This window comes from Meles meles, chromosome 14 (genome assembly GCF_922984935.1).
Source record: "Meles meles chromosome 14, mMelMel3.1 paternal haplotype, whole genome shotgun sequence".
In the NCBI taxonomy this organism is placed as follows: Eukaryota; Metazoa; Chordata; class Mammalia; order Carnivora; family Mustelidae; genus Meles; species Meles meles.
In genome coordinates this window covers 9674407-9697170 of record NC_060079.1, presented here as the reverse complement: position 1 = coordinate 9697170, position 22764 = coordinate 9674407, and the positions used below count along the sequence as shown (strand labels likewise).

The 22764-nt window shown below is 49.0% G+C and overlaps 1 protein-coding gene and 1 pseudogene across 1 annotated transcript in view; one reads left to right on the top strand and one right to left on the bottom strand.

The window, feature by feature from the left end:
- LOC123925277 (ral guanine nucleotide dissociation stimulator-like) overlaps nucleotides 1-21940 on the bottom strand; it is a 71785-nt gene extending 49845 nt beyond the window's left edge. Inside the window, exons 1-3 of the mRNA XM_045978531.1 lie at nucleotides 21932-21940; nucleotides 20335-20442; nucleotides 18768-18961 (exon numbers count right to left, since the gene is read on the bottom strand). Coding sequence (XP_045834487.1) covers nucleotides 18768-18961; nucleotides 20335-20442; nucleotides 21932-21940 — 311 coding nt within the window. The remainder of the gene's footprint in view (nucleotides 1-18767; nucleotides 18962-20334; nucleotides 20443-21931) is intronic.
- Nucleotides 3871-6340, top strand: LOC123925016 (annotated as a pseudogene).
- Nucleotides 21941-22764: the final 824 nt, after the last annotated feature.

The window sequence follows — 22764 nt, the reverse complement described above, 5'->3', positions numbered from 1 at the left end:
CTTGAGTTACTGGCTTTTTTTTTAAGTAAACGCTTCAAGATTCCTATATCTGAGTGAGTTCTGTCCTTCAAGAGTAGTTTTTAAAAAATAATACATCTTTCCCAAAGATGCTTGAATTCTCTAAAATGTTTTAAAACTCTTCTTTTGTAGTTGCTCTCTGAGCCAGTTTCTAAAATGCATGATGAAATCAGTCTTGTTACTTTATATCTATGCCACATTTACATATCAAAATGGCATTTCCTTATCTGGGGAATAAAATAAAGTTCCACCCTTAGTCATAGCTTACACCAAAATAAACAACAAATGGGTAAAACGTTAAACATTTTTAAGTGTATTTTTAAAATATTTTTATTTATTTGACAGAGAGAAATCACAACTAGGCAGAGAGGCAGGTAGAGAGAGAGGAGGAAGCAGGCTCCCCGCAGAGCAGAGAGCCCGATGTGGTGCTCGATCCCAGGACCCTGGGATCACGACCTGAGCGAAAGGCAGAGGCTCTAACCCACTGAGCCACCCAGGCGCCCCAAACGTTAAACATTTTTTTAAAAAAGAAACTATTAAAGGGTTTCAAAGAAATGACAGAAAATTATTTTTTTGTTTTTGTTTTTCAATTTAATTTTATTTAAATTCAATTAATTAACGTATAGCATATTATTAGTTTCAGAGGTAGAGTTCAATAGACAGAAAATTGTTTGAATAATTTCAGAATAAGAAAGGTCTTTCTAAGTATGACATAAAACATGATTCAGTCAGAATTCTCTAACACAACCCAGAGAAGATATACATACACATAATATTACATATACATACACATACATTATAGACATAGTATGTATGCACATAATGATATATATCGTGTGTGTGTGTGTGTGTGTGTGTGTGTGTGTGTGTGTGAAAGAGAGAGAGAAAAAGCATGAGATTTATTTAAGGAATTGGCTCATGTGATTGTGGGGATCTTAAAGTCCAAGTCCAAAATCTATAAGGCAGGCAACAGTCTAGAGAGTCAGGTGAGAGTTGGTTTTAGCCCTGAGTCATAAGGCTGGAAACTCACGGGGAGTTTCCATATTGCAGTCTTGAGGACAGTTTTTTCCTTTGGGGATCCTCAGTTTTGCTCTTAAGACCTTCAGCTGATTAGGTGAGGCCCACCCACTGCTGGAGGATAATCTATTCTACTCAAAGTCTACTGATTTAAATACTAACCACACCTAAAAATACACCTTTTTAAAATGATTTTATTTATTTATTTGACAGACAGGGTTCTCAAGTAGGCAGAGAAGCAGGCAGAGAGAGGAGGAAGCAGGCTCCCTGCTGAGCAGACAGCCCGATGTGGGGCTCGATCCCAGGACCCTGGGATCGTGACCTGAGCCGAAGGCAGAGGCTTTAACCCACTGAGTCACCCAGGTGCCCCTAAAAATACACTTTCAGTGCTCGCTTCGGCAGCACATATACTAAAAAAATACACTTTCATTTGCATTCACACAGATTATTCAAAAAACAAAAACAATACCATTTTTTTTAAAGGCTATTTATTTGTTTGACAGAGAGAGCCCAGAAATGGGGGGAGAAGCAGAGGGAGAGGGGATGGAAGCAGGCTCCCTGCTGAGCAAGGAACCCGATGTGGGCTCAATCTCAGGACCCTGGGATCATGGCCTGAGCCAATGGCAGATGCCCAACCAAATGAGCCACCCAGGGGCCCCAACAATAGACTTCCACGGCAACGTCTAGACTAGTGTTTGAGCGAGCAACTTGCTACCATAGCCCAGCCAAGCTGACACAAAAAATTTGCCATCACAACATGGAAGATGTAAAAGAAGGGACTAACACACATGGTCAAAAACAGAGAAATGATAGCAGCCCTGTGTCACAAGACTTGGACTTCTTGGGGCACATGGGTGGCTCAGTGGGTTGAGTCTCTGCCTTCAGCTCAGGTCATGGTCTCAGGGTCCTGGTATCAAGCCTGCTCCCCCTGCCACCCCGCCTCTCTGCCTACTTGTGATCTCTCTCTCTCTCTCTGTCAAATAAATAAATAAAATGAAATCAAAAAAGACTTACAATTCTTTTTATAAAAAGATTGTATTTATTTATTTGACAGAGAGAGAGAGAGATCACAAGTGGGCAGAGAGGCAGGCAGAGAAAGAGGTTCCTCGCTGAGCAGAGAGCCCGATGCGGGGCTTGATCCCAGGACCCTGAGATCATGACCTGAGCTGAAGTCAGAGGCTTAACCCACTGAGCCACCCAGGCATCCCAAGACTTACAATTCTGACACCAATTCTGTCTTGTCTACCTTGTCTACCCTTCTGAGTGGTTGCTTGAAATGCACCAGGAACTTAGAAAATGCCATTCTTTCTAAAGGTGCTTTTTTCTTTTTTTAAGACATTTATTTATTTGAGAAAAAGTGTCCATGTGCAAGCAGGGGGCGGGTCAGAGGGAGAAGGGAAAGGGAAGCAGACTCCCACCACCCTGAGAACACGACCTCAGCTGAAACCAAGAGTCAGTCACTTAACCGACTGAACTACACAGGCACCCGATTTCTGAAGGTGTTTTTAAAGAGGTGTTTTGAAAGAAATTATTAGGCTGAGAATGGAACCCGAGTGTTTCTTCTGGCGTGAAATGATTGACTTGTTCGGCACCTGGAGCTATTGTTACATCTTGGTCCCTGGGTCTGTTTGTGTTTTGGGAAGTTTTTGGAGTGAGGAACCTCTGCTAGTCAGATGTTACTTTGTATTTGATTTCAACTTTTCATATCAACTCTAAGCTGATTTATTTAAAAGATTGTATTTATTTATTTGACAGACAAAGATCACAAGTTGGCAGAGAGGCAGGCAGAGAGAGAGAGAGAGAAAGAGGAGGAAGCAGGCTCCCTGCTAAGCAGAGAGCGGGACATGGAGCTCCATCCCAGGACCTGGAGGTCATGACCTGAGCCAAAGGCAGAGGCCTTAACCCACCGAGCCACCCAGGTATCCCTCAACTGATTTTTTTATGAGAAGAGTTTTTTCCCCTTCTTTTTTAGTGACTCCATTTAATTGAATTCAAAAATCTTTCCATGAGAAAGCGTCCTGGTTTCTGTGGCTTTCCTTTATAATACTGAAGTCCTAGGAATTTCTATGGGATAGTTATTGCTATTTATGGCAAAAGGTCTTAAAATAGCAAAACCATAGTGACTAAAACAGAAGTGATCATTCTGGCTCAAATCGGAAAAAGTACTGAAGGATATTTGGAAAAGTTTTTCTTTATGAGGTTGATTTGGATAAATCTTTTCTGAGAAGTTTGAAGACTTATTATGGACCTAAGGATATGCATACCTCTTAAAATGCCCAAGTTCTCATGAAAGGAGTAGGAGGGAGCTGGTGTTGGCTTACACATGACACATGGAGGAGAAGTGGGGACACCCAGCTGGCCCCCTGAGGTCATGCAGAATTCACCCTCCTGGGCCTAAGCGATCACACTCTACATGGGCGATAACACTTTTTCTAGTTCTGAGTTGCTATCTTATTGATGGTGGACTTCTCCGAAGACCCTCCAATATAAAACTGTGACAGGGACACCTGCTGCTCAATCCATCAAGCATCTGCTTTGGGCTCAGGTCAAGATCCCAGAGTCCTGGGATCGAGTCCTGCATCGGGATCCTTGCTCAGTGGGGAATCTGCTTCTCCCTTTGTCTGCTGTTTCCCCTGCTTGTGTCCTGTCTCACCAATAAAAAATAAAATCTTTTAAAAAAGCTGTTACAGACCTCCCCGGCGCGCTCCCGCCCGCTCGCCCCCGGCCTCGGCTCCTCCTCCTCCTCTTCTCGCCATTGCAGTTGGACTCAGCAGCCCGGTGCGCACTGCGTGGCTTTTGGGGAAGACCCCCGCGGGCTGTGGCAGGAGGGCGGCGGCGGCGGTTGTGGTCGGGGAAGGGAACGCGGACAAGATAGTTGAAGTATTGATAACACCAAGGAAATCTGTCACAGTTTGAAAAGATAAGCAAACACTTGGTTTCCAGACACTCCAGAAAAAAGAAGGAAAGATGCGTCCAATGCGAATTTTTGTGAATGACGATCGCCACGTGATGGCAAAGCATTCTTCTGTTTATCCGACCCAAGAGGAACTGGAGGCGGTCCAGAGCATGGTGTCGCCCACAGAGAGGGCGCTCAAGGCCGTGTCCGACTGGATGGACGCACAGGAGAGAGGCAGCAGTGAGCATGCGGAGTCTGAGAATGTGGACGTGCCCCCGGAGGATGAGGCCAAAGAAGGGGCTGGGGAGCAGAAGACCGAGCACATGACCAGAACCCTGCGTGGCCTGATGCGCGTGGGCCTCGTGGCAAAGGGCCTGCTGCTCAAGGGGGACTTGGATTTAGAGCTGGTGCTGCTCTGTAAGGAGAAGCCCACGACCGCCCTCCTGGACAAGGTGGCTGACAACCTGGCCATCCAGCTCGCTGCGGTCACAGAAGACAAGTACGAAATACTCCAGTCTGCTGACGATGCTGCCGTTGTGATAAAAAACACAAAAGAGCCTCCATTGTCCCTGACCATCCACCTGCCATCCCCTGTTGTCAGAGAAGAAATGGAGAAAGTATTAGCCGGAGAACCGCTCTCAGTCAACGATCCCCCGAACGCTCTGGACAGGCAGAAATGCCTTGCTGCCTTGCTGTCCCTCCGACACGCCAAGTGGTTCCAGGCCAGAGCAACGGGCTGAAGTCATGTGTCATTGTCATCCGGGTCCTGAGGGACCTGTGTACCCGCGTGCCCACCTGGGGTCCCCTCGGAGGATGGCCCCTTGAGCTTCTCTGTGAGAAATCCATTGGCACAGCCAACAGACCAGTGGGTGCCGGCGAGGCCCTGCGGAGAGTGCTCGAGTGCCTGGCGTCAGGGATCGTGAGGCCAGATGGTTCTGGCATTTATGACCCTTGTGAAAAAGCAGCCACTGAAGCTATTGGGCATCTAGACAGACAGCAACGGGAAGATACCACACAGAGTGCGGAGCACACTCTGCGACTTGCTGCGTTTGGCCAGCTCCATAAAGTTCTGGGTATGGACCCTCTGCCTTCTAAGATGCCCAAGAAACCAAAGAATGAAAACTCAGTGGACTACGCAGTTCAAATCCCCCCCCAGCACCACCTATGCCGTTATGCCCATGAAACGCCCGATGGAAGAAGATGGGGAGGAAAAGTCTCCGAGCAAAAAGAAGAAGAAGATTCAGAAGAAAGACGAGAAGGCAGAGCCTCCCCAAGCTATGAACGCACTCATGAGACTCAACCAGCTGAAGCCGGGATTGCAGTGTAAGCTGGTTTCCCAGACCGGTCCAGTCCACGCCCCCATCTTTACCATGTCTGTTGAGGTGGATGGCAACTCATTTGAAGACTGCCAAGCTGCACGTGGCCGTTAAGGTGTTACAGGACATGGGTCTGCCTACCGGCGCGGAAGGCAGAGACTCTAGCAAAGGGGAGGACTCCGCTGAGGAGGCGGAAGCAAAGCCGGCCGTGGTGGCCCCTCCACTTTTGGTGGAAGCTGCTTCGACCCCCAGTACTGCCTTCCCCTCCGATCCTACCGCCAGCAGGGGCCAATCCTGACCAAGCATGGCAAGAACCGTGTTATGGAACTTAACGAAAAGAGGCATGGCCTCAAGTACGAGCTCATCTCCGAGACCGGGGGCAGCCACGACAAGCGCTTTGTCATGGAGGTCGAGGTGGATGGACAGAAATTTCAGGGTGCTGGCTCGAACAAAAAGGTGGCAAAAGCATATGCCGCTCTTGCTGCACTAGAAAAGCTCTTCCCTGATGCTCCTTCGCCCTGGAAGCCAACAAGAAGAAGAGAGCCCCTGTGCCCGTCAGGGGGGGACCGAAATTTGCTGCTAAACCACATAACCCTGGGTTTGGCGTGGGAGGCCCCATGCACAACGAAGTGCCCCCGCCCCCGAACCTTCGAGGGCGGGGAAGAGGAGGGAACATCCGAGGTCGAGGGAGAGGACAGGCGGGTCATCCTACAACCCAGGGTCACACGGGGGCTACGGCGGCGGTTCTGGGGGCGGCTCCTCATACCAAGGCAAACAAGGAGGCCACTCGTCACAACCAAACTACAACTCCCCGGGGTCCAGCCAGAATTACAGCGGCCCTCCCAGCTCCTACCAGTCCTCACAGGGCGGCTACGGCAGGAACGCAGACCACAGCATGAACTACCAGTATAGATAAAGCCCCCCGAGGGGTGAAGATTTGTACCTTCTGCACTTACCCCTCGTTGTAAGATTCAGTTTTATGCATCACAGTTAACATGTCAGCTGGCCCCTCCAGGCCCCCTCCGCCCCAACCTGTCCACGTTGCCGTGTCGTGAGGTGCAGCTGGTCACCCCTGTGGCCCGTCCTGTGACCCATATTTGCCGTGTTTGGGACTTCCGTGTCTTCAGTGGTTTGTTAGTTGCCGTCACAACTTTGTCCGAGTAGTTTTTTGAGTTCTTGCAGTTCCGTATCCCTCTGTCTATTTACGATTGGTGTTCGTGTTAACTCGGTTTGTCTTTAAATAACTACAGAAGGGATACATCATCTGTTAATGCTTTTGTGAAGTAGGTTAAACGAGCTTTCTGTATTTTAATGCTTTAGTGTTTTGGTTTTATAAGTGAAGATTTTATTTTAAAAACAGTGGGAAAGAGTGGGGGTTTTTCGGTATGTCTGGATCATTCAGGCAGTACATCTGAATTAAGCTGAATGTAGACAAATAAAGAAAAAGAAACTCTGAAAAAAAAAAGCTTTGCAAATATTAATCTCTTGGGAAAGGGGGTGAATAGCAGAAGTTTTATTTTTTTAAAGGAGGCGGGATTTGGTTATACCGTTGTCTTTCTTCTAGAGAGGAATACCGAATGTCTTTGTCCTATTTGTGAAGCATAATGTCCCCGCTGGGCTGCTGATTTTCACCAAGGAAGAATTACAGTGGCGCTAATCATGATTGGGAAAGTAGCAGTAATATGTAAGATACAGTATTACACAAAATGTGCTCCGAACCTAGCAGGAAAGAAAAATGGCTTTTAATCAGTGACAATGCCCCTTCCTTGCTAAGCACTGTCTCATCGCAGTGAAGGTCATGGACTGCGGGAGAGAAAGGATTGAGCCTGCTGTGTTGGAAATCATGTGGAAGGGCAACGCAAACAACTGGCAGATTCTGAGGCCAGCAGCACCCCACAGAAATAGGAACAAGTGTGCGTATGTGTGTATGTGCGCGGAGCCCTCCTACCTGCCTCATCTCCCAGCACCTGCTGCTGTTGTTGGACTGTAAAGATGCCAGTAGACGCTCACCTCCACCCCCCCTCACCGTGAAGGAGAGATGAACCCTCTGGAGTGAGGGACCAGGCCAAAATCTGCAGGGCAAGCCAGCAGACTAGAGAGGCAGGTACAGCCCAGATATCCTTCAGTAGGTGAATGCATAAAACTAAGGATGCTCTAAAATTAAAACGTGGTACATCCAGGCTGTAAAATATTATTCAGCAATACAAAAGGAACGAGCTCTCAAGCCATAAAAAGACATGGAAGAAACGTGCGTGCACGCTGCTAAGTGAAAGAGGCCCATCTGGAAAGGCTGCAAGCGATGTGCTTCCAAGCATACGGCGTTCTGGAAAAGGAGAAACCATGGAGGCAGGGAAAAGATCTGGAATTACAGGGAAGGGAGGGAGGCGTGACCAGGTGGAGTACAGGACAGTTTTAGGGCTGGGAAACTCTTATGTTTCTTACTCTACTGGGGGATACCTGTTCCTGTCACTGTCAAAACCTATAGCATGTACAACATAGTGACCCCCTAATGTACATGATGGACCTCCGTTAATCTTAATGCCTCAGTATTGGCTCACCCATTGTAACAAATGTACTACATGAACGTGAGATGTTGATTATAGGAGAAACTGTGTATGTGTGTTTGGTGGGGGAGGATAAAAGGGTATGTGGGAACTTCTGTCCTTCCTACTCAGCTTTTCTTGGGTATGTAGCCTTCAACCTCATGGTCCAGGATGGCTACCAAAGCACCAGCCATCTAAGCTCCAGGCAGTGGGAAGGAGCATCCCAGATGGCCTAGCTTTCATTAATTCGTCTTTCTCCAAGTCCAGCCCAACACGTACACTTATAGCTCATTAGTCACAGGGTCATGCAGCTGCAGAGAAAGCTGGGAAATGTAGTCTCCGCTCTGGGAGCACTGAGGGCCCTCGTGATACCGGAGTTCTGTCACTAAGGAAGGATGAAAGGATGGGTATTGGAGAGCAATTTACTGTCTCTGCTCAAGGAAGGCACCACCGTTCTGGGGGAGCTTAGGGTTTGTCCTTTTAAGGAAGCCCAGCAGCTTTTCAGTGAGTCTGCTTGGGGGGACACTGCTGGGTCATTCTCAGCCCAGAGGGATTCCAGAAGGAATCCCTGACGGGGTGGGGAGGACTGCTCTACTATGAGAAGGGCTGAGAAGGAATACTGCCTGCTCCGTCCATCTTCAAATGAAGAGTCCCTGGCCGGCCCCCTGGATCCCTGTTTGTACACCACTCACGCCAAGGGGAGAAGTGGGACTCGCCAAGCAAGGACTTGTGTAGTAGCATTAATGTGTTGGTGACGCACAGGCCTCCTCTTCTAATGGAGGGAAAACCTTGCTTCTGTGCCAGGTGGGGCTCGAGAGCCCAGGGGTAGCAGGATACAACTACCTGTTTTCTGCTCAGTGGGAAACCCAAGCTTCCAAGGAGTGATCCCGTGAACTCCCAGGCTGGGCACCTTCCCTGCGAGACGATGAAGCACAGGTCCCCCAGCAGAGGGTGGGAGCTGACTGGCACGGCTGATGGGTTTTCCATCTGACCACACTCACCGTGACATTCGGGTGCGTCAGATGCTCTGTTAATTGCTTTAATTGATCACCCAGCAGTGGAGGGCAGAGAAGCAGGTGGACTATGACAGAGAAAGAGTGTGTGGGGGTCACTGAGACACTGGGTCTGAGTAAACCCATGACACGGACATTACATCTTTCTTTCAGCCTGTTAATGGGGCTATAACCCTCTATAACTATCCACGAACAGCCTGTCAATGTTGGAGCCAGCAGGACCTCTGAAATACCAGCCACATGGCCCATGGGGGCACACTTAGGTGGTTGGCCCATGACTGCAACAGAATTGTCCTATAAATGGGAAGCCTACTTCTTTGCCCCAGGCCCCTTGGCTGACCTGACCACAGGAGCCAGAGCCCAGGTAAATAAGGTCAAACATTTCTTTTCTCTGTGTGTGTGAAGAAAGCACTTTCTTCAGAACCTGCTTAAATATTATGTTAGTTAACAGGGTAGGGCGAGAGCCTCTCAGAAGATTGGTGGTCACAGCCACAGCCCAAGATTTGGAAATCACAGGAGAGCAGAGGAAGTTGGTTATGTGGACAAGTCTTGTGTTATAATTAGCTCTAAATCATAAATAACTTTAAAAAAATATTTTATTCATTTATTTGACAGGCAGAGATCACAAGTAGGCAGAGAGGCAGACAGAGAGAGAGAGAGGAAGGGAAGCAGGCTCCCTCCCGAGCAGAGAGAGAGCCCGAGGAGGGGCTCGATCCCAGGACCCTGGGATCATGACCAGAGCCAAAGACAGAGGCTTTACCACTTAGCCACCCAGGTGCCCCAGCTTTTAAAGACATAGTAAAAGTATCCATACTAGGCAAGCTGACTCTAGGATTATATTTTTTCGTGGTTAAAAAATATCTCCAGGGGAGCCTGAGGGGCTCAGTGGATTAAGAGTCTGGTTGTGATCTCAGAGCCCCATATCAGGCTCCCTGCTCAGTGCGGAGTCAGCTTCTCCCTTTCCCTCTGCTCCTCCTCCCTGCTCGTACACATGTCTCTCTCTCTCTCTCTCAAATAAATAACTAAAATCTTAAAGAGGAAAAGAAGTAACTCCAATCAGAAAGGATGCTCCACTCATCTCTCAGTTACCAATGTTTACGAGTCTTTGGAGGCCCCTGGGCATGCGCAGCAAGTGGCTGCTTCTTACCAGGCCGTACTTTCCATTTCCCCAGAGGACTCTGAGCTTCAGGAAACACGGGAGAAGTGAGTTGTGGACTCACAACCCAAATCTAAAAACAAATCAAAACACACACAAAAAACAAAAAACCTCAAATTTATGCTTTGGGTGGCCCTTGGTAGGCCCCCTCTCTGCATTTCTTCCTTTGATAGCTTCAGGCATGTGGGTGTTCCTCTTTGGAGCTTACTCAGCCTGGGCCTCCTCTCCCAGTGGTGTTTGTCTTTCCAGAGGCAGAGCAGACAGGTACCCAAGACAATGGGTTCAGTCTCCAGGTGGCACACGTGTGATCCACTTGGATTATTTAAGCAACTCTCTGTTGCCATTAGAGCACTTGTAAACATCTTCCGGGGGGGGGGGGGGGAGGGAAGACAAAAGGGTAAGAAATTTTGAAATGAATGAGAACTGAATGGCAAGATCACATAGCAACAGTTCTTGCTGCCAAATCATCTACTCTGCCCCAGGTTTTCCTTAACAAAATGATTTCCCTTTTTAGCATTCCAGATTGTCATTTTTTATCATTCATTGTTCATCTGAAATACGGGCGAGGCAGGAGGTTCCATCTTTTCCCATCTGTCACTCACATCAAGTTGCATTTTATGGGGTCTTTTTGGAGGTTTGTATGAGGATAGCACTAATTTAGGACGATTCTCCAGGCCAATCCTGGAGTAAGGATGCTGTCCTATGATGATTTAAACCAATGAAATTTTACAGGTTCATCTACTTAAACAATGTTCTGATTGACTTTATTTTTTATAGCAGCTATCAAATTTACAGCAAACTTGAGCAGAAAGTGTAGAGAATCTCGTAGACTCCTTGGCCCCCAACACACATAGCCTCCTTCCCCGGACTATCAGCCTCTTGCACAGAAGGACGCATTTGGTACAATTAATGAACCTGCATTACACAGGATCGTTATCGACCAGTCCTTAGTTGACATTAGGGTTCACTCTTGGTGCTGTACATTCGCTGGGTTTTAACAAGTGTATAACGACATGTATCCCCCATTGTAGGATCATACGGCATAGTTTCACCGCCTTTAATAATCCCCTGTGCTCCGCCCGTTCATCCCTCTCTCCCTCCTACACCAACCTTTCTACAGTCTCTATAGGTTTCCCTTTCCCAAAATCTCATATGGCTGGAATCCTACAGCACATAGCCTTTTACACTGGCTTCTCTCACGTAGTATTACGTATTTCAGGTTCCCTTGTGTCTTTTCATGGCTTGATAGCGCTTTTCTTTCCACTGCTGAATAATATTCCACGGTGGGGATGTACCACAGTTTGTTTCCTCATTCACTCGTGGAAGGACATCTTGATGGCTTCCAAGTTTCCGCAGCTGTGAATGAATCTGCTATAAACGTCTGTGTGCAGGCTTTTGTGTGGACAGAAGTTTTCAACTCCTTTGGGTAAATACCAAGGGGAGCAATCGGAACATACAGTACAGCATGTTTAGTTTTATGAGAAGTCTCCAAAGTGTCTTCCAAGTGGCCGTACCATTTTGCATTCCCACCTTTCTGTGATGAGTCAGAGTTCTGGATGTTCCACACGCTCGTCAGCATTTGGTGGTGTCAGTGATTTCAATTTTAGCCATTCTGATGGTGTGCAGTGACATTGCACTTTTTTCATTTGTATCTCCTTACTGACTCATGATGTTATCATGTTATATAATAATTGTTATATAATGTAGAATTATTATGTTATAAAACAATATAATATATAATATTATAGAAATATATTATGTTATATAATATTATATGATCATATCTTTGGTAAAGTGTTTGTTCAGATCTTTAGCCCACTTTAAAGTTGGGGTTTTTGTTTTCCCATTGTTGAGTTTTAAGAGTTCTTTGTATATTTTGGATATCAGTGGGGATCTGATATGTATTTTGCGATTATTTTCTCTAACTTTCTCTAAGTCTGCGACTTATTTTCTCATTCTCTTGACAGTGTCTTTGACAGAGCAGAAATTTTTAATTTTAACGAGGGATTCAACTTATCAAGTATTTTCAAAGATTGTGCCTTTGGTGTTGTACCTAAAATGAAGGAAAAGTCATTGCCAAACCCAAGGTCATCTAGAATCTCTCCTATGTTATTTTCTAGGAGTTTTATAGTTTTGCATTTTACATTTAGGTGTACGATCCATTTTGCGTTAACTTTTGTTAAGGGTTTAAGGTCTGTGTTTAGATTCCTTCTCCTCCCCACCTCCCGGCACCATTTGTTGGAAAGACTGTCATTTCTATGCTGAATTGCCTTTGCCAGTTTTTCAAAGAAGAGTTGACTTTATTTGTGTGAGTCTGTTTCTGGCCTGTCCATTCTCTACTGTTTTTCTATTTGTCTAATACCACACGGTTTTGATTACTAATTACAGTTAGTAGTTACTTATGGTAACTCTTGAAGGTGGTGATGTCGTCCTCCAAACTTGTTGTTCTCTTTAAACATTGTGCTGCCTATTCTAGGTCTTTTGTCTCTCCATATAAAGTTTAGAACCAGCTCGTGATAGCCACAAATAATCTTGTGGGATTTTGCGTGAGAGTGCACTGAATGCAATAAGTATGCATTTTTGTTGTATCTCTACCTACGAGTAGAATTGTAGAGGAGGAGGAGGAGTCGATTGTAGAGTAAACATATGTTCGGTTTGATGGGGTTTATGTTCAGTTTTCAAAAATGGTCTTGCAAATGTACACCCCTAGCAGAAGTATGTGGGAGTTGTAGTTGTTCTGAATCCTGGCAATATTTAGTGTTTTCCCTTGAGCTACTTCAGCAAGTGTAAAATGACATCACATTATCATTTCAGTTGGTGTTTTCCTGGTGAGAATTGAAGTTGAGCACTTTTCTTCCTTCCTTTCTTTTTTTTAAAAAGATATTTATTTATTTATTTATTTATTTATTTATTTATTTGACAGAGAGAGCGAGAGAGCATGTGACTATACAAGGAGGAGAATCAGCAGGCAGAGGGTGAGCGAGAAGCAGGCTTCCTGCTGAGCAGAGAGGGGGGGGCTCCATCCCAGGACCCTGGGATCATGACCTTAGCCGAAGTCAGACGCTTAACTGACTGAGCCACCCAAAGGTGAACACTTTTCGTATGTTTATTGTCCATTTGAATATATTCTTTCGTCAAGTTTCTCTTCAAACCTTTTTTTTTCCATATATTCTATTGAATATTCTCTCTTTTTCTTATCACTTTGAAGGAGTAGTTTTTCTGTTCAAATGTGAGTCCTTTGTTGAGCCTGTATGGCAAATATCTTCTCCCAATGCATAGATTTACTTCTTTTCTGTTCATAGTGTCTTTTGATGGATGGAATTCATTATTGTCACGTAGTACAACTCATCTTTTTCTTTTATAATTATTGTTTTTGTGCCCTGTTTAAGAAATTCTTGGTCTTCTTCAAAATCATGAAGATGTTTTCCTCCAGAAGTTTTTTGTTTTTACCTTTTACAAGTGGCTCTGTATTAGAGTGTGAAATGGGGGTCAAGATCCCTTTTCCCTATGATCTAGCATCATTTGATTAAAAAAAGACTGGGATGTCTATGTGGCTCGATGGGTTAAGTCTCTGCCTTCGGCTCACGTTATGACCCTGGGGTCGTGGGATCAAGTTCGGCATCAGGCTCCTTGCTCAGTGGGGAGCCTACTTCTCCCTCTACCTGCCATTCCCGCATTAGTGCAACTCTCTCTCTAAATTAAATATATAAAATCTTTATAAATCAATAAATAACTAGTAAAGGACTTCCTTGCTATAGCTTTGCAATAGCTCTTAATATTCCAGTGTTTCCTTTTTTCCAAGATTTTCTGGTTATGTTTCTAACTAGAGCACCAATTGACCCATGCCTTCCGATTAACTAGTTCTTCAGCTGGTCATTTGACACTGTCAAATGTCTCAAATGTCCAGTTAATTTCAAAGTGTCTGGTTTTATCTGATCACACAGGTCCTAGACCAAAACGTTTCCTTCGTTTTCAGGATAGCGACTATCAAGGTAATGCACCCAGCTAACTCTGGCAATGAGGTGTGATTTAGGGTTTCTGTATTTTATTATAATCAAACTTAATCAGTACAAATGTAAATAATGATTTCATTACTCATATAGTCTATGCAGTTTTTCTTTTAATGTAAGATATAGTTAGAGTGATGAAAAGCAAAGCAAAGAGAAAGCAAAGATGAGCATTTAGACTGAAGGGACACACCAAATCTTAAGCAGGACAGATACAAAAAAGTCCACACGTGAACGTAGCAGAGCTTGATGACGGAACGTCCCAAGCACAGAGAGAAACTTCAAAACAACTAGAAAGACGGAAAAGCACTTTGACCGACAGCAGACTTATCAGCAAGGACAGATGCCAGCAGCTACGTGAGCGACATCTTCCAACTGAGCAGCCCGGGGACACCCCAGCTGCCCAGCATCTACTCCGTACCCCTCGGCCTCTGGTCTTCGAAGCCCTACCCGCAGCAGAGTCCATTCTCTTAAAAGTCAGCCATGGTGCAACCCAGAGATGTTCCTCAACTCTGGTCCTCCGCTTCTCCGCGGCTCTTACATCACTGAGCGCTGCACAATACCCTGTGCCAGATGCTGTTAGGTGTGTGGGAGGCTGACTGCCAGAGCCTGCAGGAGCGGGAAGCTGTGGGGTGCGGGGGGGGGGCTTACAACCCTCGGGGACTGCAGTGTCAGCCAAGGGACAGGGAGGGGGGTGCGCAGCCTCAGGAAGGCAGGTGCAGTGGAGGGGCAGAGAGAGGCAGACGGGGCCAGGAGTGGTGCTTGTGGGGAGGTTAAATCTTGGATGAGCAGGACTGGAGAGCTCCGCAGAAGCTGGCATTTGGGCTGGGCTCAGAAGGATGAGCGGCGCCACCAGGCTGGGACCCGGCATTGCTGGAGGGGTGGAACAGCATGCTCAGAGGCCTGGCCTTGGGAAAGCTTTGGACCGTGTCTGGGGAAAGTGAGTCACGTAGATGATGAAGGCGCATGACATTATCTTCTGGTGAGGGTACCGTGCTTCTGGGAAAGCCTGTGCAATACGGAGGGCAAACAGAAGTTTGAGTTGAGAGGAAGCTCTGAAAGCAGACGACTCCCTCACTCCCAGCGATTCTCGTGGACGTGGGCAAGCTGTCCCAGATGAGTGATGGCCAACACAAGAGTTGGATGCTTAGTCAACTGAGCCACCAGCTGCCCCATACGACACAATTTTTAAAAACAGAAAATCTAACAAGAGTCTTTTCTCACATGGCTCCAGTCAGCTGGACATTTCTTTACATTCAGCTGAAATAAATGCCTTTCTCAGAAGCTGCCCAGGACCTTACCACAGATCAAATGTTTCTTCTCCATTTTCAATTCATTTCAACATCCGCATCTTCCAATGATACCCAGCCCTCCTAGATGAAAACTCCATTGACGGTGGGATGGGGAGATCCCCCACCCCTTTCTAGCAACTGTAAGTTACTGCTCAACTCACTCCCCAAAGCACAAGATCCCAAACCTTTCCACGTCATGTTTATAGACACAAACTCCTCAGCCTAAGAAATGTCCCTCTCACATTCCAATCACCCTTAGCAGTGGTATTGTTCTTTGTATTTCATTTTTATTTCATAAAAACGTTGTGGTATGATTAACATACTCTGTTATATTAGTTTCAGGTGTACAATAGAGTGACTTGATGATTCCGTCCACGACTTGGTGCTTACCGAGATCAACGCAGTCACCATCTGTCACCACACTGCATTGGTACGGTATTATTGACCATATTCCCCAGGCTCTACTTTACTTTTCTGTAACTGATTTATTTTGACTGAAAACATTTTATCTCTTTTTCCTTTTATCTAGTTAGCCCATTCTCCTACCCATTTTCCCTTTGACAACCAGCAGTTTGTCCTCTGCATGTAGAGTCTGCTTGGTTTTTGTTTTGCAGATTCCACATAGACCTGAAATCCTACAGTCCTATGGTTTGTATGGTACTGTCACTCCTCGTGGACTTCACATGTCTTGTCTTTTAAAATCCGTTCCACACGGGAATGGAGAAATCACCACAGACACACACACACTACATGGAGAATGAAAGGCAGGGAAGCAGGACGCTGTGTGTCATGGGGGATTATTTCTTGGTAGAAGGAACGTGCCTTCGGTAGGATTGCAGGCACAGGAAAATGCAAGGCGAGGTAAAGCGGCAGAGACAGAGAGAAGAGCAGTGGTTGCAGGGACTGGGGGAGGGACAGGGCCATGAGCGATGAGGAGCACAGGTGTCTCTGCGATGGCAACGTTGTAGAAGGACACGGTTGTGCAACACTCTGAATGGACCGAATGAGACGTCCATATCCCACGGAAAAGGATCCGAGGAAAATTTTATGTAAACTCAAATTCTACTTTATTTAATAAAGATAATCTATGATGTAAGAACAGAGGTGAAGACAAAACACAAATACAGCAAAGAAGGAAATGACGGGGGAGGGGGAGACAGGCTCTGGGGCAGCAGCCAGTACAAGCTGCTGCTCGGGGGCCGAGCCTGGTTGCTCCACCGAGGCAGGTGGTGGTTCAGGCTCTTCAGGAGCCCCAGGAGCAGGGGCAGGACCCTGCTGGACATCCGGGTCGGGCAAAGGGCCCGATGGCTCTTCCGTCGCAGAGACGTGAACGAGGGCCCTGACGACCTCCTGCCCTGGCCCTAACGGGGCAGGTGGTGTCCCTGCTCTTCCTGAGCCGTGGTGAGCCACCGCAGTAGGGATGCTGGGGGCCAGCTGAGGCCCCAGAGATGCAGCGGGAGCCAGAGTGGCTGCTGGGGCGAGTTCCCGAGGCACATCCTGATCTTGCTCTGGGGCTGGTGCTGGAACTCCAAGAAGAGAAAGCATCATCAGCTTGCTTGACTTCCTTGTTGCCTTTCACTTTTCCCACCCCTCAGTCCCTGGAAGGCGTCCCCAGCAGAAGCTCTTGGGGACAGGGATCTGCGACGACTCAGTCTTCTCGGCCCAGCTACACTCTACAGAGGCTTCCTCAGGGTGGCCCCCCCACCTCCTCCTCATGCCCACATCAGTCACCCCCAGTCCTCCTCACCCCCAGCCTCTGGCTCTGTGGGCTCCACGTGTTGCCTACCTGACAGCAGAAGCTGGGCACGGCGCTCCAGGTCCGAGCCCGGCACATTGACCTGCAGGTAAGCCAGCAGCATGTGCAAGCTGTCCAAGTCTGGAGGCTGCACAAAATCCCCAGGATAGTTTTCTAGCCACGTGTTCAGGATGGTATACACGGCCCTGGGGACAGACATGGAGGCAGAGAAGTCAGAGGACAGGGCACCCATCCAAACCAATATCCCAGGGAACCCCTGGGGGAAACTGGGCCCCTGGACTTCCAGCTCCTGTCCCAGACCAGTCGTACACCTTGTCCACCTGCAATCTGGCAGTCCTGCCTGAGACAGGCCTGCTCCCAGATGGCAGGCTGGCCAAAAGCCGCTAGGAGTGGGAGTGCTTGATCAATGGTGTGAGCATTTCTGTCCTTCTGAGGGGAGCTGGACACACTCCTCAGTCTGTCTCCTTGCCCACGTGCCACTTGAATTCAACTGCATGTGCCCAGGGAGGGGTGGTGTCTGGCCTCTTCCTTACCCTCACTGCACTCGCCACTGCTCCGTGAAGATGCAACCGACAAGGGAACAAGGGGACGCTGTCTCTAGCCAGGCCTTCCCAGGACCCTCCCCATACCTCAAACATTACCTCCTTTGCCCATTCAGTAGGTGCCATGAGTGGGACTGCTTCCCCTGACTCTCACCTCCCACAGGGTGTGGGATATCTGCTCCCTGAGCGCTCACTGGGTCACCACTCTCCCTGAGCCCCCGCTGAGCGCCCAGTGTGCAGGTTCCAACAGACTGCTGTGCCATGGTCCCTACATCCTCAGTTCTGTCCTGGCATTGGGGTAGAGAGAGGGCTGGGATGGGCAGGGATGGAGCATGACCCTCTTAAGGGTTGAAGCTGTCCTCCATCCCCCTGTGCTCTCCCACAGTGCTCACACACAAACCCCATCTCCCCAGGACACCGTCCCAGTTTCCAGAAGAAGCTCTCACTCCTTTACCCTACAGCAGGAATAACAGAGGTGTGCCTGAAGGTCCAGCAGCCCCTCGAACTCACAGTACCCTCACTGCCCTGGTGGAGAGGGAAGGCCCTCCTGGAGCAGCCAAAGCTTACTCACGTGTTCCGCTGCTCCTGGGGTCTGCCGACTTCTTCATTGGTGGAGTAAACGCATCCGAATCTAGAGGAGGCCAGGGGGCATCCCATGAGATGTCTGTGGATGTTAGCTCTCCTCGTCCAACCCCGACTAGCCTGCAGCCCTAGGGTGCTGTCTGTTCTGTGCCGGGATCTCATTCAGCTCCTAGATAATCGCCTCCACTGACGGGGGCTTCCTGAATGCTTGCTGAATGAAAGGGCCCCAAGCAGCCCATCACAGACATCTGAGTGGGCCTGGCCCCCTGCTCACACCCAGGCATGCCTTCTCTGGATTCACCCAGTCACAGACCCCAGGAGGAGTCTCAGATCTCCCTTTCAATGGCAAAAGAGCCCAACTCAAGACCATAGTGTGAGTGAGGGAAGAGGCAGAGGCTTCATCATGAGGGGCACAAGCATGTTCAAAGAGCATGCCCACAGGCCCTCCGGCCGAATTTCCACCGGCGCTGGCGCCCAAGTGTATGTGCTCTCCCTACGAGAGCCCACGGAGTCCCTATAATACCTTGGCCCCAGTTAGGAGCAAAGGGAAGCTTGAGGCCCTGCCAAAGTCTCACAACCAGGCATTGGCCAAATCACAAGAGCAGTGAGGGGCAGGGGAGGGTGCTTACCTTGCAAAGAGGAGGTCCAGTACCTCTTGGGTGGTGGCAAAGGCCCGGTACTTGTTCAGAAAGATGTGGACATAGTGTAGATCTTGTCTTATGAGGGCAGGCACCAGGTGATTTATTGCGGCCTTCAGCCTGTTGATCCGGTTGCCCCATAGCACCGAGGTCTTATTCCTCTTCCTGGTTGAAGCATTTTCCCCCTGAGGTGAATCAGAGGAGACTTGAGTCAGTGCTGTGGCCACCAGGAGGGCTGGGGGTTGGAGGGCAGAAGGAGCACCGAGATCTCAGTGACTTATGCAGGAGGTGGGACAAGAGAGCACACAGTCCGGAAAAGAAACAGGGGACTCAGTGTTTCATTGGTTGATCCTAAGGCTCTTGGTTTTGCTTCAGGTCATGGTCTCCGTGTCCTGAGACTGCGCTCCTTGTAGGGCTGTGTCCATAGGGCAGTGTCTGCTTGAGGATTCTGTCTCTCCCTCTGCTTCTCCCCACTCTCCCCCTTGCTCTCTCTCAAATCCATCAATCAACCAATCAATTAAGAAATTTTAAGGAAACGAGGAAATGTTCTTGGCATCCATACAAGAATTGAAAGAAATGATGTGAGAACATGCTAGAGTCTCAGGTCCCTTTGTGAGCTGAGTATTGATACCACCTCCCTGCAGGAATGGCATGGATCCTATGATTTCTGATAACATAGCCCATTCTTTTTATTTTCTCTAAAGACTTTTTATTCATTTATTTGACAGAGAGAGAGTAACAAGTAGGCAGGGAGGCAGCCAGACAGAGAGGGGGAAGCAGGCTCCCCGCTGATCAGAGAACCTGACGTGGGCCTCCATTCCAGGACCCTGAGATCATGACCTGAGCTGAAGGCAGAGGCTGAACCCACTGAGCCACCCTGGTGCCCAACATATCCCACTCTTGAGGCGAGAACACAGAGATGTTTTAGGTGACAGGGCGTCGGAGAGGAGGGCATGTAGGCTGTGGGATGCAGCACTGTGCATTGGCAACAGAAGGGGATTCCATCCAGTCCTGCACCAGTAAAGGGCTCCATGGCTGTGACAAATGACGGGCCTTCCGGACTGCTGGGCAGTGCGATGCAGTGAGGCCCCTGTTCCTGACCCTGGAGGGGCCCCAAAGATGTGTTCCATCCAAACAAAAGGGCAGAGCAAGAGACATTGTACCATGGGCCCCATGTCCCTTGGGATAAAAGTCTCCCAACTCACACTTGCAAATGATCACTTACAAGTCTTGCAGAACTTGAGGAAGGACAGTTGGGCCAAGGGGGACACCTGGGAGCACGAGTTAGGAAAATGCCTAGCACGGGGCAAAAGGATCTAGAGAAACAGGATGAGACGAGGCTTAAAGTCTCTTTACTGATATTCCTATATGTCTGTGGTCAAGGCCTCTGCTTCTGTCCCAGGCGTGGGCAGGACCATGAGGGCAAGTTTGGGCAAGAGATGGGATGCAGATTCATGGGAGTCCAGGACTCTAGGAGGCCAGGCTGGCTTCTAGGAAGCGGGGCCCTTGGTGCTCATCGGCGCCCTGGGGGTCGGGTCTCCCCAGCACCTGCACTCACCCTGAGCCAGCGCCAGACTCTGTTGGTAGCGTGGGGCTTCTTGTCCTTCGAGGAAGGACAGCAGGGGATGTCGACATTCACCTCCTGCACCATCTCCTCTGTAGCCTTCTGTAAAGACAGTACCCGGCAGCCAGGCAGGAGGCCTTAGAGCCCTGTCTGGAGGCCTTTGCTGGTCTTCAGACCCAGGGCGCTCCATTCCAGACACACCACAGCCCAGTATGCGGACCCCTCGCCCAAGGAGAGAAACGTGGCACAGCTTCAGGGCCTTGGATGTGCTCTGCTCAGCTGAGAGGCACCTCCGGAATCCCCTTTCCACCCGGCCCACCATGACATTGGTGTGAATAAGAAGGGATCACCAGGGTATCCACTGTGTTCACCTTCCTCCAGCCCAAGGGAGGGAACCCCGACATATCCCTCCTCCCCTCAAACTCCAGAGGAAGGATGGGGCTTCCCTAGGACGGTTCAGAGGGTTGGGCATCGCCTAGTCTGCTCAGTAGTAAGTACCTTATGGCATCTCCCTCGAAATGCCCTGAGGCATTGGGGGCGATGTTTGAGCCAATGTCTGCAGCATGGGAACAAGCCGTTTTCCTGGGGTTTCTGGTGCCCAGAGCGCCGCAAAGCAGGCAGACAGCAGGAAAACATCCTTCTGTGTCCGATGCTTCTAGCCAAGTTACCCTGATACCGGACTACAGTAGAATGTGGGTGCCTGGTTGCAGGGGTTCCAAGTTGTGGGGGTTGGTGGTCAAGGAAGTGACATCACTGCCTGAGATCCCCTCCGGGGTCCACTCCTGGTTGGACACCTAACACCAACAGTGGTCCGGTCTGCCATGTCCTCATCCCCCTTCTGCAGGCAAGGCCACATCTTATCTGTACACAGTGACCCCAATACAGACCTCTCCACAGGCCCGCAGGGAAGGTATGGAAGCAGCCAGGGCCCCAGCATGCAGACACACCTGGTTTCATAGACAACTCTCTATTCTTACCTGGTTTTGACCCTACATAACTGTCATTGTGCCTGACAGGGATGGTCAGGGATGGTTTTCTCTGCAAAATGTGGATGATCCTAGTATGTCTTTCTATCGAATGTCCACAGGCACAGGTTGGATAATAGCTGTGATGTTAGAGGAGTGGTGTCCCATGTAGGAAATACTTGCAACCAAATTTCCTCCCTCCTATCAACTTCTTGGATCTGCTACTAATCAGGATCCCACCCAACTGTCCCTACTGGGGTGTGTGTGTTTGTTGCACAAGCACACTCGCTCCCGAGTGCACACATGTGTTCATCAGTGCTCATGTTCTGGAGTCCCAGAAGATGACACCCCCACCTACAGAGGGCTGGGAAATAGCTTCCCAAGATCTTAGGCTTTGAATTTTCAATACAAACCCTAAAGAAGGAGGCTTGGCCCTGGATGGTCAGAATGTACCCTGACCCCTAGAGACCACCAGTCCTGGTATGCAGGCCATTCCCTCCTTTCCAAAGGGTGTGTAGTAGATAGGGGTCCACCCAGTGGGTCGCCATGACCTGGGATTCTCCTCAGGCAAGACGTGGGGCAATGTCTCCTAGCTAGGATATCAATGATCACCCTCAGCCCAATACCATTTCCATGTCGACAGCCACTTCCTTCTAGTCAACCTTTTCCAGAGCCCCCAGTGAATGTCAAGGTGCATCCAGGACCCCAAATTTGAGGACCCTCAAAGAGCTGGGTTCATGCCTGCTAAGCCTCCCTACCCGTCTGATTCTGGGCAAGGCCCGGACCCTACAGGGATCTTCACAGTCTCCCCTCAGGGGCTCCATTGGTTCCCCAACTCCTCTGTATAAATCCTTGTGTGACCCCCTCCCCTGAGTGTGGTCTGGCCTTCGTGGTTCATTTCCATGTCACAGAACGTGGCATCTTGACCCAAATGCCCTTCTGAGATTTCGTTATCAAAGCTCACTGCCCAGCCCCATGTTGACTCTGACCCATGTGCTCTCAGATCCTCACACTCGAGCACAAGCCCCTAGGTTGAACCAGGACACCCACATACGCACGTGGCCCAGCCCTGTGGGTCAAGAGCACACAGAAGAACTCAGGTCTTTGCGATGGGCTGTATCTGGCCCATGCCCCTAAGTGAGCTCAGGTTCTTGGTGAAGCAGGTCCTCCCTTGGTGGTGTCAGCAGCCCCAACGGAAGGAGAGACTCTGGAAGGAGCCCCCAGCTGAGCACTGCTGGATTCCTGATCCCCTGACACCATGAGGCAGCGTTTGTGGGTTCAGCCACTGAGTGCCGGGAAGTGGGGTCACACAGCACTGGGAGAAGGATACTGATACTCTCCAGCTACCCGGGCCCTGGCCCCCCTCCCCTGCCTCTCTGCTCCTTCCTCAGCTTCCTCTGGCCACCCTGGCCCCCTTTCTAACCTCCAATCCTCTCTGCCATGGTGCTCTCTGCCAGGC